Source organism: Corvus kubaryi, unplaced genomic scaffold, assembly GCF_017639235.1.
Source record: "Corvus kubaryi isolate FWS band 111438036 unplaced genomic scaffold, C.kubaryi_AGA036_p1.0 132, whole genome shotgun sequence".
Classification (NCBI taxonomy): domain Eukaryota; kingdom Metazoa; phylum Chordata; class Aves; order Passeriformes; family Corvidae; genus Corvus; species Corvus kubaryi.
The window spans coordinates 4,519,675-4,534,190 of NW_024580666.1; the positions used below are offsets into that span (position 1 = coordinate 4,519,675).

Consider the following 14,516-nt stretch of genomic DNA (forward strand, 5'->3'; position numbering starts at 1 on the left):
GAGGTGTTTCAGAAATATGCATGTTTCCTGGGATTTTTCTTCTCCTTTTTAATTCCTGGATTGTTTTGGCAAATTGCCCTCATTGCATAAACATTTAGTGTAAGAATCAGTATGGCAATCAATAGTTTTTTGTAGCATTTCAGTTTCAAAGCTCATGAAGTATGAATTTTTTTTTTAATACTATTGAACATTCCAGTTCCCTGGTAGTCAGGAGAGTCATACTGCTGGAGAAAATAAGGCCTGTATGTGTTTTACCCTGGAAAAATGTGGAAATAAGTACTAATATGGCAAGGTGGATTATATGAAAGGATACTTAGGGTTACTCTTAGAAAGCATTTTGTAAATTTTATAACCTACTACTTCTGGAATAGAAAAAAATCATAATAGCTACCATCAATTCTAGTATCTCTTTAAAGTTGTAAGTGTACTGGCATATCTTTTTGATTTGCTTTTGAAAGTCAAGCTGATCTCATGTTTGGACACCTGGTCATACCTGGTAATTCTGAGTAGAGCTGTAGGCTATTATGGAGTTATGTGTATGCATATCTAAATTTAATATCTTAATTATATGTCTTTTCTTTTCACCCGTGTATAGAATTGCAAAGATGTGCCACCAGTAGAAAAGATCATAAAGCTTCTTCCTAGCAGTCATGTTGCAAGACTACAGGTCTTAAGTATGAACGGACAAAAAGCTCTTCAGATTAAACATCAGGATGAAATCACTTGTGTTGCTGGCCATGTCATGAACAAACTTATATTTCAGATGTATGATGAAGCAGAAAGGGAAATTGCCATAACTGCAGCTGCTGCAGAAAAAATCAAGGCAAGTACTTTGGAGTAAACAGCAGCATAATGTGGGGGAGCGACACAAAGCTGATACCCTTAAAAATCCATAAATGTCAGGCTATGAAATAATATTCCTCAAAACTGTACTAATAAACATGGAAACTTAACTCTTAATTATTTTTTAAAATATTTTTATTCATTAAATACTAAGTTATGCTTCAGGGTAGTATTGTGAAAAGCAGGTTAGTATTTCCAGTGCTTCTCCTAAACACATAAAATAATTACGACGTAGTTACGATTCCTCAGATCTGTGGCCTTCCCTGTATTTAGGAACTCTGAGTAGGCATGTTCCTTATGAAGGCTTGCTTGCCTATCTTATCCCTGTCTGTGTATTTATGTGGAGCCTAAGACAAACAGAGAGAGTCACCAAATATATCACACTTGTATTTTTCCTAACTTAAGTTCAGTGAGGGAAAGCTAATGTATGTTTTGATGTGCTTGGGGTTTTTTTTCAAATAATTGGCTGTATTTCAGCAGGTAGCATTGGTTACGGCTGGGAAATGCACAGGCTTTCCATTTAAAGCTGCTATTGCCTGTATGTTATATCAGCATATTTTAAATGGCTAGAAGATGTATTATGTAGCTAATCATTTATAATTCAGCTTTTGATTAATTTATAAAATGATAATTTTAGGTTAACTGGACACCCAAAATTGACAGAGAGCTGTTGATGCAGGGATTATTACCTGATGTAAAAGTACCGACCTCAGTAAAAGATGTACGTTACTGTCTAATTACTTACCTTGATGAGCACGTGTCTTTGGAGAGTGCATTCACAGTCAGGTTTGTTCATTTGAAATATTTTGTTATTAATTATGTTATTGGCACAGAATTGTAGATCTCATTACTTCAGGGTAAAACAGAAGTCTTTCTACAGAAGCTGAAATAATGAAAGTGGTTGGCAAATTAACAGGAGAATGTAAGCTTGGGAGGTGGGGAGAGTTTGTGTAAATTTATTACATGAGAACGTTACTTATGTGAAAGACTCCATTGTGGTATGTTTGCATCCAGCTCTGTAATCACTTGTGTAAGTATACATAGAATGAAGAAGATTATTGCTGGTTTTGTAAACTTGCAGTAAACATCAGCTTACAGAATAACTAGTTTTACTGAAGAGTTAGGTGACTGAGGAGAAGGAAATATCACTGCAAAGTTAGTTCTCATCTGGTTTCTCAGTCAAAACTGACAGGCTATAAATTGAACTGTGAAATTACCTGTTTATCACTCTTATTAAGACTTGTATTTTTATTAAATTTATTAAGATTAATCTAAATTACTTTAGTGTATTTCATGTGTTTTTAATAGGTTGAAATGAACTAATTAATTCACAGCACTCTGATGCCAGGGTAAATTTGCAGCAATTAGTCATTTCACAGGTCTGCAGTAGGAAAATAAAATATATTACATGACCAAGCATTAAGATTCTTTAAGATATTTGCCATGCCTGCTATTATGTTATGTTTACCTTGATGAGAGAACTAAGTCAGTTTTCATGTGCCAACTCAGACCAGTTCCTGATGAACCCAAACACATTAAATGTAAACTAAAAGGATCAAACACACTGCAGATGGGTGAAGAACTGCAGAGTGAAATTGGTGAGTGCATATTCTTCATTTTTTTCTATGATATATTTCTTTTTCTTGTCAGTTTAAGACTTTTATGTTTACCAATGTCATCAAGAGTAAATTACCTTCAACTACTTTAATATAAAAACCAGGTTTACATTGTCATTCACAGAAAGATGATCAGACTTCTGAATTGCCATTTTACAATTCTGGAGTTACTCTCTGATAAGATTTGTCTTGTACTTTGTACATCGGGTCATTCATCACGCTGAGTTCAAATGAATTCAAATAAATTTTTGTTTAGTTCATGTATTCTGAAATCTGAAAGGCCATAAGACCATTCAGACTATTGCTAAGGCATGGACTTCAAAGTGACACATTTTAATGGTTGCTTTAACCTAAGAGGAAGGCATGTTAGGCATCAGTCTTCTCATTCTCCTTTGGTTTCTGTATGGAGTTGCCACATGACATAGTGAAAAATTAAAAATTCTTATAGTATTTTGGGACATTAAAAACTTGTGTGTGACTGAACAAACTAAGAGGTTGAAAAACAGCTTTCAGTTTTAAGATTTTTTTTTAACTTTTGGGTAAGAAAAAATCTTTTTATTCAAAAAAGTGGGAAGCACAAATACGGGATATAGATACATTTGGTTTATACCCACAAGGTTGGGGGTTTTTATCAATGTATATAAAAACCTGAAGAGAATGTAAAGAAGTTGGAGCCAGGCTTTTCCTATGTGTGTTCAGAGACAGTAAATAGAGGCAATGGACACCAACTGAAACACAGAATGTTCCCCCTGAACATCAGGAAACACTTTTTCACTGTGAGGGTGACCAAGCACTGGCACAGATTGCCCAGAGTTTGTGGAGTCCCCCTCCTTGGGGATACCCTGAGGCTGCCTGTCTGCAACTGGCTCAAGGTCGCCCTACTTGAGCAGGAGGTTTGAACCAGGTGACATCCAGAGATACCTCCCAACCTCAGCCTCTCTGTGATTTAGTGATAGTTATGTAAATTTTCTCTATATTGTGTCTGTGTTGTGTACATTTATATTCCATGTGTTGTATAATGTTTCATTAAAGCAGCTGCTGAGGTAATCATCCTAATAATCATTTTAATTATCATTGTCTTTTTAACAGATGTAATGATTACAGATCAGTTTGGAAATCAGGTTCAGACAGTGACATCTGCATGTGTAAATTCCCTAGGAGTTTCTGGGCCTGGACTTGATAAATCAAATTTGAAAGTAACTTGGCAGGTATTTATAAGATGTCATATAGTTTATTTCTTTGTGGCATTTGTGTGGTAATTGTCTTAATTCTGTTACACAGAATTGAACCAAAATTGTGGAAATTAGTCAAATTACACACTAACTAGTTGGTCACTTAAAGCATTAAAATTGTATGATCCTGTTCTAAGGAACACAGCAGCATCTTGTTAAAAACCTTATCACTGCTGCAGTTACACAATGTGAAGGCCAGTTCACTTCCTGCTTGAGTCAGGTTTGCTTTGTTTCTAGTTCATTGTTCTATATGTTTTCTTCTATCTTGCTTTTAGTCTTTTCTTCTGTGTGTATTTATGTTGGTACAGTTGATCTTAAGATCCTTTGAAGAGCCTTGTAGAACGGACTAGTGTCTATACCTTTTCAAATATGCTGGATATAACCTGAAAAACAGGTTTCTGAGAAATTCTTGAGTTTGAAATGGGTCACTTCTTACTCATGAAGTTCATTTGAATTTAACAGAAGGAATAGAACTTGTAGTTTAATTTTTAGTCCACTGTCTCACAGTAAAAACACCAAATAGTCTTCAGAGAGCATAAATACTAAATGCTATATTTAAAAAATATTAATAAATTTTACTTTGCTTTATTTGTTCTTGGTAAAATCTTCTCTTTATTTCTCAATAGGAAAGTACTCAAACAATGAAAGTAAAAGGTATTAGATATAAACCCTGTTTACTTGGAAGCAAAGAATTGTGCTTCGCTTGGCGTGAATTTTCTGACTTTATCAGAGTGAATTTAGTAGCAGGATCCCCTGCTAAATTGCAGTTTGTGGATTGGCCAGAGTTAGAAAAGGTAAGTTCAACAGTTTTGGTTTGAAAAAAGGCAACATGGTCTCTAGTCAGGTATTTTAATTCCCTTTTTCATGAAATAGCTAACTGCATTAGATTTTTAAAAGCAAACTTATTTTGCAATAATCTAACTCATATGTGTATGTTTACAACCTTAAATATTGCAAACTGTTTATTCTGCCCCATTTGCCTTTCTATAGATAGTGTAACTTTTGTGTGGTAATTTTGCTGTGGGCTGGATCCTGACACCTGTCTTTCACTGCTGTTTTCCAAAGATACAGTCCTTAGTGGTAGTAATAGCTGGCAGCTCATCTCTCCATCTCTTACTGGGGTTTTTTGATGTTCAGGATGCAGGGTGGCAGTCCCAAATTTACTTCAGTTTACAAGTGCTTACTGTCAGAAAGTAAACACTTAAAGAGAATGAAGTATAGGACTTAAAGGAAATACCTGGAGAATTTTGGTGATGTAGATCTATTTGCCTTGGGTTTTTAAAATTACTTTTCAATGTTTACTTTGGCTATTCAAATAATAGTGCTTAACTTGCTGCAGAAACCAGAACAGAAAATTGAAAGCAGAAAAAAGAAAATTGTATCTCTGAGTAGAGGACAGGAATCAAGATTGGTGTTTTGGGAAAGTTACTGAAGAAAATAAAACAAAAGGTTCAGGGAGTTGCATAACTATTTTTCTTCTCTAGAGAGCTGTTTAAGTATATCAGAAAATAAAAGTTTTGGGCCATAGCTCTTCTTACAAGGGCCTTCAGAATCATATCCTTCCTTTAGGCACATCAATGTGAGTAACCCATGCCATTCAATTCAAGTAGTGCATTTTATTCTAACAAGAGAATATAAATAAACTCTAAAAATACATACCTGCATACCATTTGATCATGGTCTAGCTGTTATGGGAGCCAAATAGTATGGGAAAGGTGGATACTGTTGCTCTGGGGATTCCTGAACTGCTGTGAATGGCCAAGATATCTAGAATTGAATAGTATCATGCATTTGTATCTTCCAGCAACAGCCTGTTGCAGTGATTAATGGTAGAGAATTGCAGAGGCCCCTTATTGTTCAGTTGTGTGATCAGTGGGGAAATCCAGCTCCTGAATCTAATGTGAAAATCAGCCTTACAAAGAGTAACAACTTAAAGGTAAGCATAGACCTTATTAGGTGAACTTTGTTTAACACAAGTTTTGTTGTCATGTCTACATTATCTTCATTTTCAGGACATTTTACCATAAAAGAATGGTTAATCTAATATAAGAATAGTGGCAACAAATAACATAAATAGGTCCCAGGACAGCAACCACAAATATAACAGAATTCCTACAGGACAGTGTCCACATGTAATTTGAATACATTCCAGATCTTCTACAGAAAACCTTTTTCCAAATTTTGCATGCACATCACACCATCCCATCCCCGCATGTTGTAAGAGGTAATTTACTGAATGATAGTAATTACAATGATACAGTCTCAAATAGCAACCAAATAACTTTTATCTGGTGGTTCTTTGATTTTGATTCCTGAATGTATGACTTACTGGTCTGTATGTAAAGCTGGTCAGCAGGTTTGGGCCCTACTTGATTATCCTGTGAAAAGCATCGTCAGAATAAATGAAATTAAAACAGTGAGGATGCAAATCTAGGCCAAATTTAAGTGGTTACTGTTCTTTCCATGAGTGAGGTATGAGTGTCAGATGGTTTTTACATTGGTCTGTACAAAGGAAGGACTTTGACAGAATACTCCATTCATTAAAATTTTTGTCCTTGTTTTTGAACAAAAAGTGGAAAGTCAAGCTGTCAAACATTCCTACCTGTCAGTACAGAGGCTGTTATATTGAATATATGTATTATCAACACAGGATATATTCATCCACTTCTGGACATAACATTTTTTCATTCAGGGCTGGTCCTGTTCCCTTTTTGTTCCTGCTTGCTGTGCATTTGTGTTCCTCAGTTTTTTCACAATACACAACAGCCAAGAACCTTCTTTTGCTCACTCCTCCAGAGCTGTGCCACAACCTTAGCTTTTGCCCAATTTAACTATGCTATTATTACTTTTTTAAATTGGGTATTTTTAAGTAGATTTCTTGATATTTTGAACATTTTTCTGCTGGCTTTTTTGACTCTCTTGCCATAGAAACCTGCCTCACAGTTTGGGGATATTTTGTTTGCCCCAACTACTGCCTTTATGAGCTGAAGGTCATTGTGGGTTCTAGTTATGTTGTTCTTGAGAGAAGACACAACCTTGGCAGTAACACTGCGTGGTTGTGCTGCCTGATCAAAGAGATGTTGTGGTGGCATGCTATGTCTTTTCAGATTTTAAGCCTTCTTCCAGGGAGGACCAGGAGCATGTCTTAGAGTCCATATGTTCTTTATCTAAGTGGGATGTGTCCAGGAGAAAGTGTTGTGTTATGAAAGCCGAGGTGAATCATTGTTATAAAGTATTTATTACAGCATGCTCTGCCTTGGCATTTCCAATAGGTTGTATGCACAGTCTCCCAAAAGAAATTGGAAGATTTTGGGAACTGAAATTCTCAAATAAGGTGTTTTCTATATTTCACATTCCACCTTCCAAGTCTTCAAAGCCTGATATTATGCAGTTGCAGCATGTGTTTCCTGTACTCCTATATCTTACAGGTCCAAAACTAAATGAGGACTGGAGGAACACTGTAACAGGCACGAAATTGTTTGTAGAAGGTTTTTGATCTGAAAATACACTCAGATTAACATCTGCTATGGATGATATGATACCATCAGTAGCAATTTAAAAAATAGCATTTATAAAATATTTGAACATATTCATGAAGAAAAATATCCTAGTTCAGATGAAGTGATTGTTTTCAAAAACTGGCAAAGAATTTGAAACCTCTTCATTAATATTGTCTTCATAACAGTATATCTTACCCTAATTTACAGTGCAAAAATTCGGCTACAGCTCAAATCAATAGACAGTATGCAGGCAAATGAGATAAACATTTTTTTCTAAGACTTGATACTATTTCTGTATCATTGAAAGAATAACTTTTTTTTTTTTTGACAGATTGTTCCTTCAAACTTGCAACATAAAACAGATGACACTGGTAGGGCTAACCTGGGAGTTTTTAGTATTCATGCACCTAGGTAAGTAGTGAAAACCAGATGGATTTCATAAAGTACTACCAAGTATTTATCTAGAGCTAAGATCAAACATTTATTATTTATATACAGGTGGAGGGCCAGATAGTAAGTTCTAAAAAATTAAGTGCTTAACTAAATAAAATTCAGTAGCTGCTTCTTTTGATCTACTGAGAAGGTCCTGCTGTAATTTTCTGAATCCTGTTTTTTTCTGGTGATGGTAAACCTCAGCTTAAATTGTGAACCTGCACCAAGTGCAAGTTGTATTATAAACCACTTAAAAGATTTGAAATGTACAGTCCTTAGGTGGCCAGTTACTTTTAAAGTAGGAACACATTCTGAGAGTGTTTAAACCCCACTTTCTTTTCCTGCTAGACATTGTTTTAAAGGATTAGGTAGAGTGTCCAAAGGGATTTTAAATAGATACATTCCATTTTTCCTATTTGCAATTGAACTGCTGAAGTCTCATTTCTAGCAAATGTGTGTCCTGTGGTTCCTGCTTCTTCATGTTGTGCTTCTTCATGCTCCCTTCATGTATAGCTTCCCTTACACACTTATGTCCCATATGGCTTTTCAAATTTATCATTTCTGTATCCTCCTCATATTCACAGTTCTGCAACCACTCCCTGTATCCCTTGAGTTTTCTGAGCAAGACTGGATTAGCTTTAGGTTATTTTGAAACTAGCAATAGGTGCTTGTTCTTTGCACTGAAGTCTGCAGGATTTGACCCATAATACTTTTCTGCATTTGGAAAAAAATTGTTTTAATGCTGTTGAGGGTGCTCAGTGTGTATATAATGCCTTTGACTTGGTAGAAGCATGATGAATATTAGTTATCTGTTTACTTCTGGAGGTTAGAAACAGGTGTGACATCATGCTATTTACAGCATAATCAAAACTGGCTGGGAAGTACAGCCTCTGTGCTGTTAAATACTATATTCCCAGTTATGTTTGAAAACTTAAATTTCAAGTTTTTAATACTGTAAAGAAAATGAGTTATTTGATAGCATCAAAGACATTATATGCTTTCAGTGCACTTTGCTAGATGTGGATGGTACTCATCTTCACTCTTTGGAAACTTTTGTCAAAGCAGAATGCTTCTCAGCATTTTAATTGGTTTCTGCTTTACTGTCTTCTGCTACTTGAAGCTGTAGTTGCTAGTGTCCTACAGGCAATGAAACATGATCAAACTAAGGAAATATTAACACAAATTTAAATTTAATAAGCTAATATCTTAAGAATAACTTAAACTCATGATATTACTTGTCTGACATTAACACTTCAATTTTTTCTTCTCTTTACTACTACATTACTAGATATTGTTTAGCATGCTTTCATGTACATTATTCAGACTTGAAGCCTGTTGAAAATTGCCTTTTCAGAAGAGATTTTACATCTGTTTTTATGATTTCTGTATATTGCAGGGGAGAGCACATTTTACAGCTTAAAGCCTCATACAACATGGCCATATTAGATTGTCTTGTAATCACAATAAAAGTCCTGCCTGATCCTGAGAAACCTGTCTGCTTGAATGTTAAATATGACAAAAGTCCTTCTTTTCCAGCAGGAGGTACCTTCCCTGGTAAGTATATGGATCTTTGGTGGAAACCAGTCACTCAAGAGCTTTAAAAACCTGTGAAAAACTATTTTGGTGATTCTACTGTATTTTTTTGCTTTTTCTGGTCTGTTTTCTAAGTTCTTTGTAACAGCTGTATCTGAGATGTAACACTTGGACAGAAGAGATATGTAGGTCATCTTTGGAAAGCATTTCAAAAGACCTCTTATTTATTTGTTCCAAACTACTGCTTTTATCCATCTATAAATGGTAAAACTACAGAAGCTCCTTTCTGTCTTAATAAAATATGATCTGAGCTAGTTCATGTATGTTTTCCCTCATCTCTTTCTGTGGAACAGTAACAAAGGAAGTAGCTGTGTAATTCTAGGCCAACTGTCAGCCAAGACAAACCAAAAAGTAATCAGCAGGAGGACAGCACAAAATACTCTTTTCTCCTGCTGTATTCCCTCACAAAAGGGTTTGTTTCCTGGCCATCATAACTTGATCAGCCAACATTTTTTTTGGCAAGAGGTTTTTGTTTTTTAAAATACTCCATACAGTGTTATGACCTTGATTAAATTCACAAGGTATTTTAGTTTTGCCTAGAAGATCATAGAATGACGGAGTGGTTTGGGTTGGAAGGGACCTGTAAAGATCATCTACCTCCAATCCCCCTGCCAAACAGACCTTTTTCAAATGTCGTGTTGTAGTGTAAATCAACCAGGTTTTGAGATAGGAAGAGAATTAAACAGCTTCTTCAGGACAATATAATACATATAATATATATGACATTAAATTGAAATACTTTAACATCCTAGTTATTTGATTTACTGGTGATCTCAGGTATACCTGAGGGCAGGCACTGTAGTCTTGGAGAGGGTCGTGCCTGAATTTTTCATGCACACCAAAGCATAATCCTTCCTTAAAGTGCAAAATTCAGTCCTGCATGAGCAGTGCAAGTTCATTTACGTGCATGAAGTCCACCTGTAACCATAGTGTCAAAGAGCTTTGTTCTCATTTTGAACTAGAAGGGTAGCTTTGTTCTAGTTTGGATTCCATTTTCTTCAGACCACTGCACTTCCTGTGGGACATACAGGAAAAGTGAAATTTTTCAGATTGGGATATAAAATGGCAAGTATTTTGGCTGCAGAACCAGTCAACAGAGTGAAATGTCTCCCTATAGCCTATTTCTAACAGATACAACTGTGTGATCCTAGTCTGTAAGAAGTAGCCAAACTCAGCTTCAGATTCATAGTCTGATCCCTTGGGAAAATGGTAGTGGTGTCGGTGCTGTCTTTTTACAGCTTCTTTGCCTTTCTATCCAATAGCTCAATGGCTAAAGCACTTGTGAAGGAAGAGGGAGATTGGGATTTCCTGTCCTTGAAGGAAGGAATCAGCTACTTAACTAGCTAATGGTACTCATTCCTGAGAGCAAGAGGCAGCCTGGTGTACTGTTTTGATAAGAATTTGAGAAAGGCAAACTTGAAATTTTAGGGTTTTTTCAAAGCTGTCACTGGATAAAGTAGGTGTTTGGTTTTTCCCTAAGGATTGTTAGCTGGTCTAGTTACAGGGATAAGGAGAGAAGGTTTTTCATATCTGGTTTGAAATTTTTAGTGGTTTTGGCTCTTTTTGGAATGCTTGTGTTGTAAATTTTTTTTCTCTTAAGCATGAAGGAGACACAGAAATTCATGATGTTTGAGCTTTTTAATTCTGAATAAAAATAATGTTCAAAAACATGTTGTCTTTCATCCTACAGATTTTATGGTTAGTGTTCTTTCTGAAGATGACACCATTATTAAAAATATTAATCCAGCACGGATTTCTATGAAAATGTGGGAAGCACAGAACAGCCGGGTTAGGACACCAATTGATGTAAGTCATCAAAATGCATTTTCAAAATGGGTATCAAAGTGCCAGCATAGGGCAAACATATTTAAAATACGTATTTGTAAAACCTTTCCTTCATTTGACTTAGATCCATATCCTTTTTCTAGATTTTAAATAACAAATATTGCAGATCAACCCTATATGTTTATCACTGTCTGTCCTTTTACAAGTTGTCAGACTGGCCAAGCGTCAATACTACATTAATGACGAAAATGTTGCTGTTCTGCAGAAGCTAACTCATAGCAGGGAGAGTATTAGAAGTAGCCACACTGAAAGGACTGTGAGAATTAGAACATGAAACTAATGTCTAGAATATAGGCAGTCTCATTGACTTACTGTGAGCTATCAGTGCTGCAAATCATTAAGTCTTTGTAGCATATTACAAGTTAAGGACGTTCAGTATATCACATTAAATTTTTTGCATCTTTCTTTACAGGTTACAACGTTTAGCTGTAGTAAAGTGAAGGATGACAAGGAAGATGGCTTCTTCTACTTCAGGTATAATATAATTTATTTTATAATTACTGATGGAACTTACTATACAAAATACGTAGTTTGAAATAGAAAGAAGAGTTTCATGTTTTGCTAATAACAGTCCGTCATAGAATTACTATGATACAGAAAAGGTGAAGGATACTAGCAAGATGCAATGAGATGAAGGCTGAATTCTTTCCTAGATATTTTTGACATCTCTATAATCTGAGAGTAGAGAAGAGTCTAAGATAATATATTAGAATACATTTTGAAAAATGCTAGCAGTGAGGGAACTACATTATCACTTTGTCACTTACATAGTAACATTCTTTAATTCTTTTCAATAATGTTTCTACTACTGTAGAATTGCAGGCTGAACAAAGCAGACTTAACTCTTTATTTAATATCTTCTGTAGCTGTGCATCAATCCTGAGCAATGACCTTGGTCCTGTCAGTTTAGTAATTATTTCTTGGGCTGCTTATTCAGGAATAGTGTCTTAGATGACCAGTGGCAGAACTGGAGCTCATCATAAGCTGGTGCCTGACTGCCACGTTCTTTCTACATCTATTTCTAGTAGACAGTCTATGGGATTAGCTAGTTATGGTACTGGCTGTGGATTCAAGCTTTTGTCTCCTGGGAATGGGCTTTTCTTGACATAGGTACCTGTAGTTTACTAGTTATCCACAAATGTCCAGAATTAAAACTGCCAACCGTGTTGAAAAATTTGAAAGGAGAGTGGACACTCTCCATTAGCAGCCACTGTAGAAAAGTATGTTTTACTTGTTGCTGCCAGTGTCTGTGGCATCACTGTCTGCCACCTGGTTTCTCTCAGGTTTCCCTGTTCTTGGCACACTCTCAAATGGTTTTCATCAATTTATCACCAGTCAGTAATATGGATGCTGTTATGCAGTTTTAAACAACTTCCATAGCAATTGTGTCATTTCTTTTTTTTCTGAAGCCTATGTCTGTCCAGCTGTGAGATCCTCAGCTGATTATTTACTAATTAGTGTTTTAATGTATCCTGACAAGGCAAATGCTACTGTCAGTCTTAAGCTAGATAAAATGCAGGAGAAGGAGATAAAATTGTTACTTCTGTATGTGAAATATAAAAAAAGGAAAAGTCCTGGCCTGTTCTGGAAATACTAAAGCTTTGGGATTTTGTTTATTCCAAGTTAAGCATTCCAGGGAATCTTGTGTATTCCTCCTTCCCAAACAAAATCAGAAGAAACAAATTACTTGATATCACTGACAAAACAATTAAAATGCTGTATGTTAAAAAAAAAGAATCTCATTAATCAATTCAAGAGTGCCTTATGTTGTCTTTTCTTGGCTGTTTGCATCTCCTCAAAAGTTTCTAAGAATTTGTAAGTCACTGCTATCCCTTGCTAAACACTGCAGAGGTCCTCTGGATGCCAATGTGGCCTTCCTTGCTGGGTGAAGTTACAGCAGCAGAACCTCAGGTGTCTGGGCTTTTCTTTGTGTTTGGATGGTAGGGGTTCTTTGCCAGTACACTCTACATTCTGGAATGCTGTAAAGTAGAATGAAAACTCTCTTTTGCTCTTACTATATTCAACCTTGACCAGTGGTCCAAATTACCCAACTTTGTACAGCCTAAGGAAGGAATTAGCTATTCTGATTTTACACAAATTTTATTAAATTTGGAGAGAAATTGTTGTTGTTCCAGATCTAAACATGTCTGTGTTTTGTTCCAGTAGCTTTATGAAAATTCTGAATAGGAAGTGAAATGATGTAGACTTGCAGATTTCTGAGCAATAGGACCATGACAAACTTCCTGTCATCTACAAGAGATAAACTCTTGAAGGAGACTTGCCTCATTCAAGCTTCCAAAGCTTTATTCTAATTCTCGAGGAATTTTGATGGCCTTCTTGCTGAAGGAGGAGTATTATGCCTTAGTAGGCTTTCTAAGTAGTTTGGAGGACTACCCTGAGTTTGCACTGCTTGCATACTTAGGTACTTGTGACTTCGATACTGACTCATGTTTGCTTGGGGGGTTTTTTTGGGTTTTTTAGGGATAAAGTGGTTCCAGAGAGAGTGGGCACTTACATTGTCCAGTTTACCTTTGCAATGGATAAGACAAATATGCTCAACAGTGAACAGGTTTGAATCTATAATTAATTGCATGTAACCAAAAATGTGTTAGTACAGAATCATCTGGGAGAAGTGTCACGATACTTTGTTGATTGAGAATGCAAATACTTTCACTCACAAGTTTTGCAAAAAACTGTATTTTATTTTTGATAGTTACTGATTTCAAACTGTTGATTATCAAAATAGTTTTCATTAACTTTTATAACCAACAATTTGACGGCATAACAGAGCTGCATAATTTGCAACCTAGCAGAACTGCTTTATGGTTGTGCTAATTTATTTCAAGACTGTCTGAAAATTTCAAATGTATTTGTTTCAGTGTATTTTGAACAACCCAAGTGTGCAGGTGATTTGCAGTTAATTATATCAGTCTTTATTTTATTTTGTTTTATTTTATTCTTCCTCCTTTTTCTGCTAGATTATAGTTGAAGTTGTACCTAATGACCCTGTACGCTTGTTACCTGATTCTTTACCAGCTACTCCAGCAGTTTCCAATGTTCGAGCTCTTACCAGCCGTACACTGGTCAAGGATTTATACCTCCATTTAATGGTAACTATACTTCCATACAAAATCATAGGTGGGGAAATGTGTAAGACTGCTAAAACTATGTTGAATTTTGCTGTAAGGCATTGCTGGTGTTTCTTTGTAGATTCACTTCATTAAAAAATATGTAAATCAGTGATTTTTCAGCATATGATGGGTCCATCTTGTTTCATTTACCTACAAATTACCAAAACTGAAATGTTTGGTCCTTGCTGTCAGGTATCTCAGTTGAAATCCATGTCTTGTTGCCACATGAGTAAGTTGTTTCAAGAACAGATTCTAGTGGGAAAACAGTTACATGTGTACAGCAAATGCTTCTCTCCATGATTTTTCCTCCTAGAGACAGTTTCT

At 35.7% G+C, this 14,516-nt stretch overlaps 1 protein-coding gene across 1 annotated transcript in view; it reads left to right on the top strand.

Annotated features, from left to right (window-relative positions):
- The window catches only part of SMCHD1 (structural maintenance of chromosomes flexible hinge domain containing 1), a 69,544-nt gene that overhangs the window by 39,791 nt on the left and 15,237 nt on the right, over positions 1-14,516 (top strand). Inside the window, exons 25-36 of the mRNA XM_042030433.1 lie at positions 596-823; positions 1,481-1,629; positions 2,353-2,441; positions 3,549-3,667; positions 4,318-4,485; positions 5,496-5,627; positions 7,523-7,602; positions 9,020-9,177; positions 10,907-11,022; positions 11,474-11,535; positions 13,543-13,630; positions 14,040-14,171. Coding sequence (XP_041886367.1) covers positions 596-823; positions 1,481-1,629; positions 2,353-2,441; positions 3,549-3,667; positions 4,318-4,485; positions 5,496-5,627; positions 7,523-7,602; positions 9,020-9,177; positions 10,907-11,022; positions 11,474-11,535; positions 13,543-13,630; positions 14,040-14,171 — 1,521 coding nt within the window. The remainder of the gene's footprint in view (positions 1-595; positions 824-1,480; positions 1,630-2,352; positions 2,442-3,548; positions 3,668-4,317; positions 4,486-5,495; positions 5,628-7,522; positions 7,603-9,019; positions 9,178-10,906; positions 11,023-11,473; positions 11,536-13,542; positions 13,631-14,039; positions 14,172-14,516) is intronic.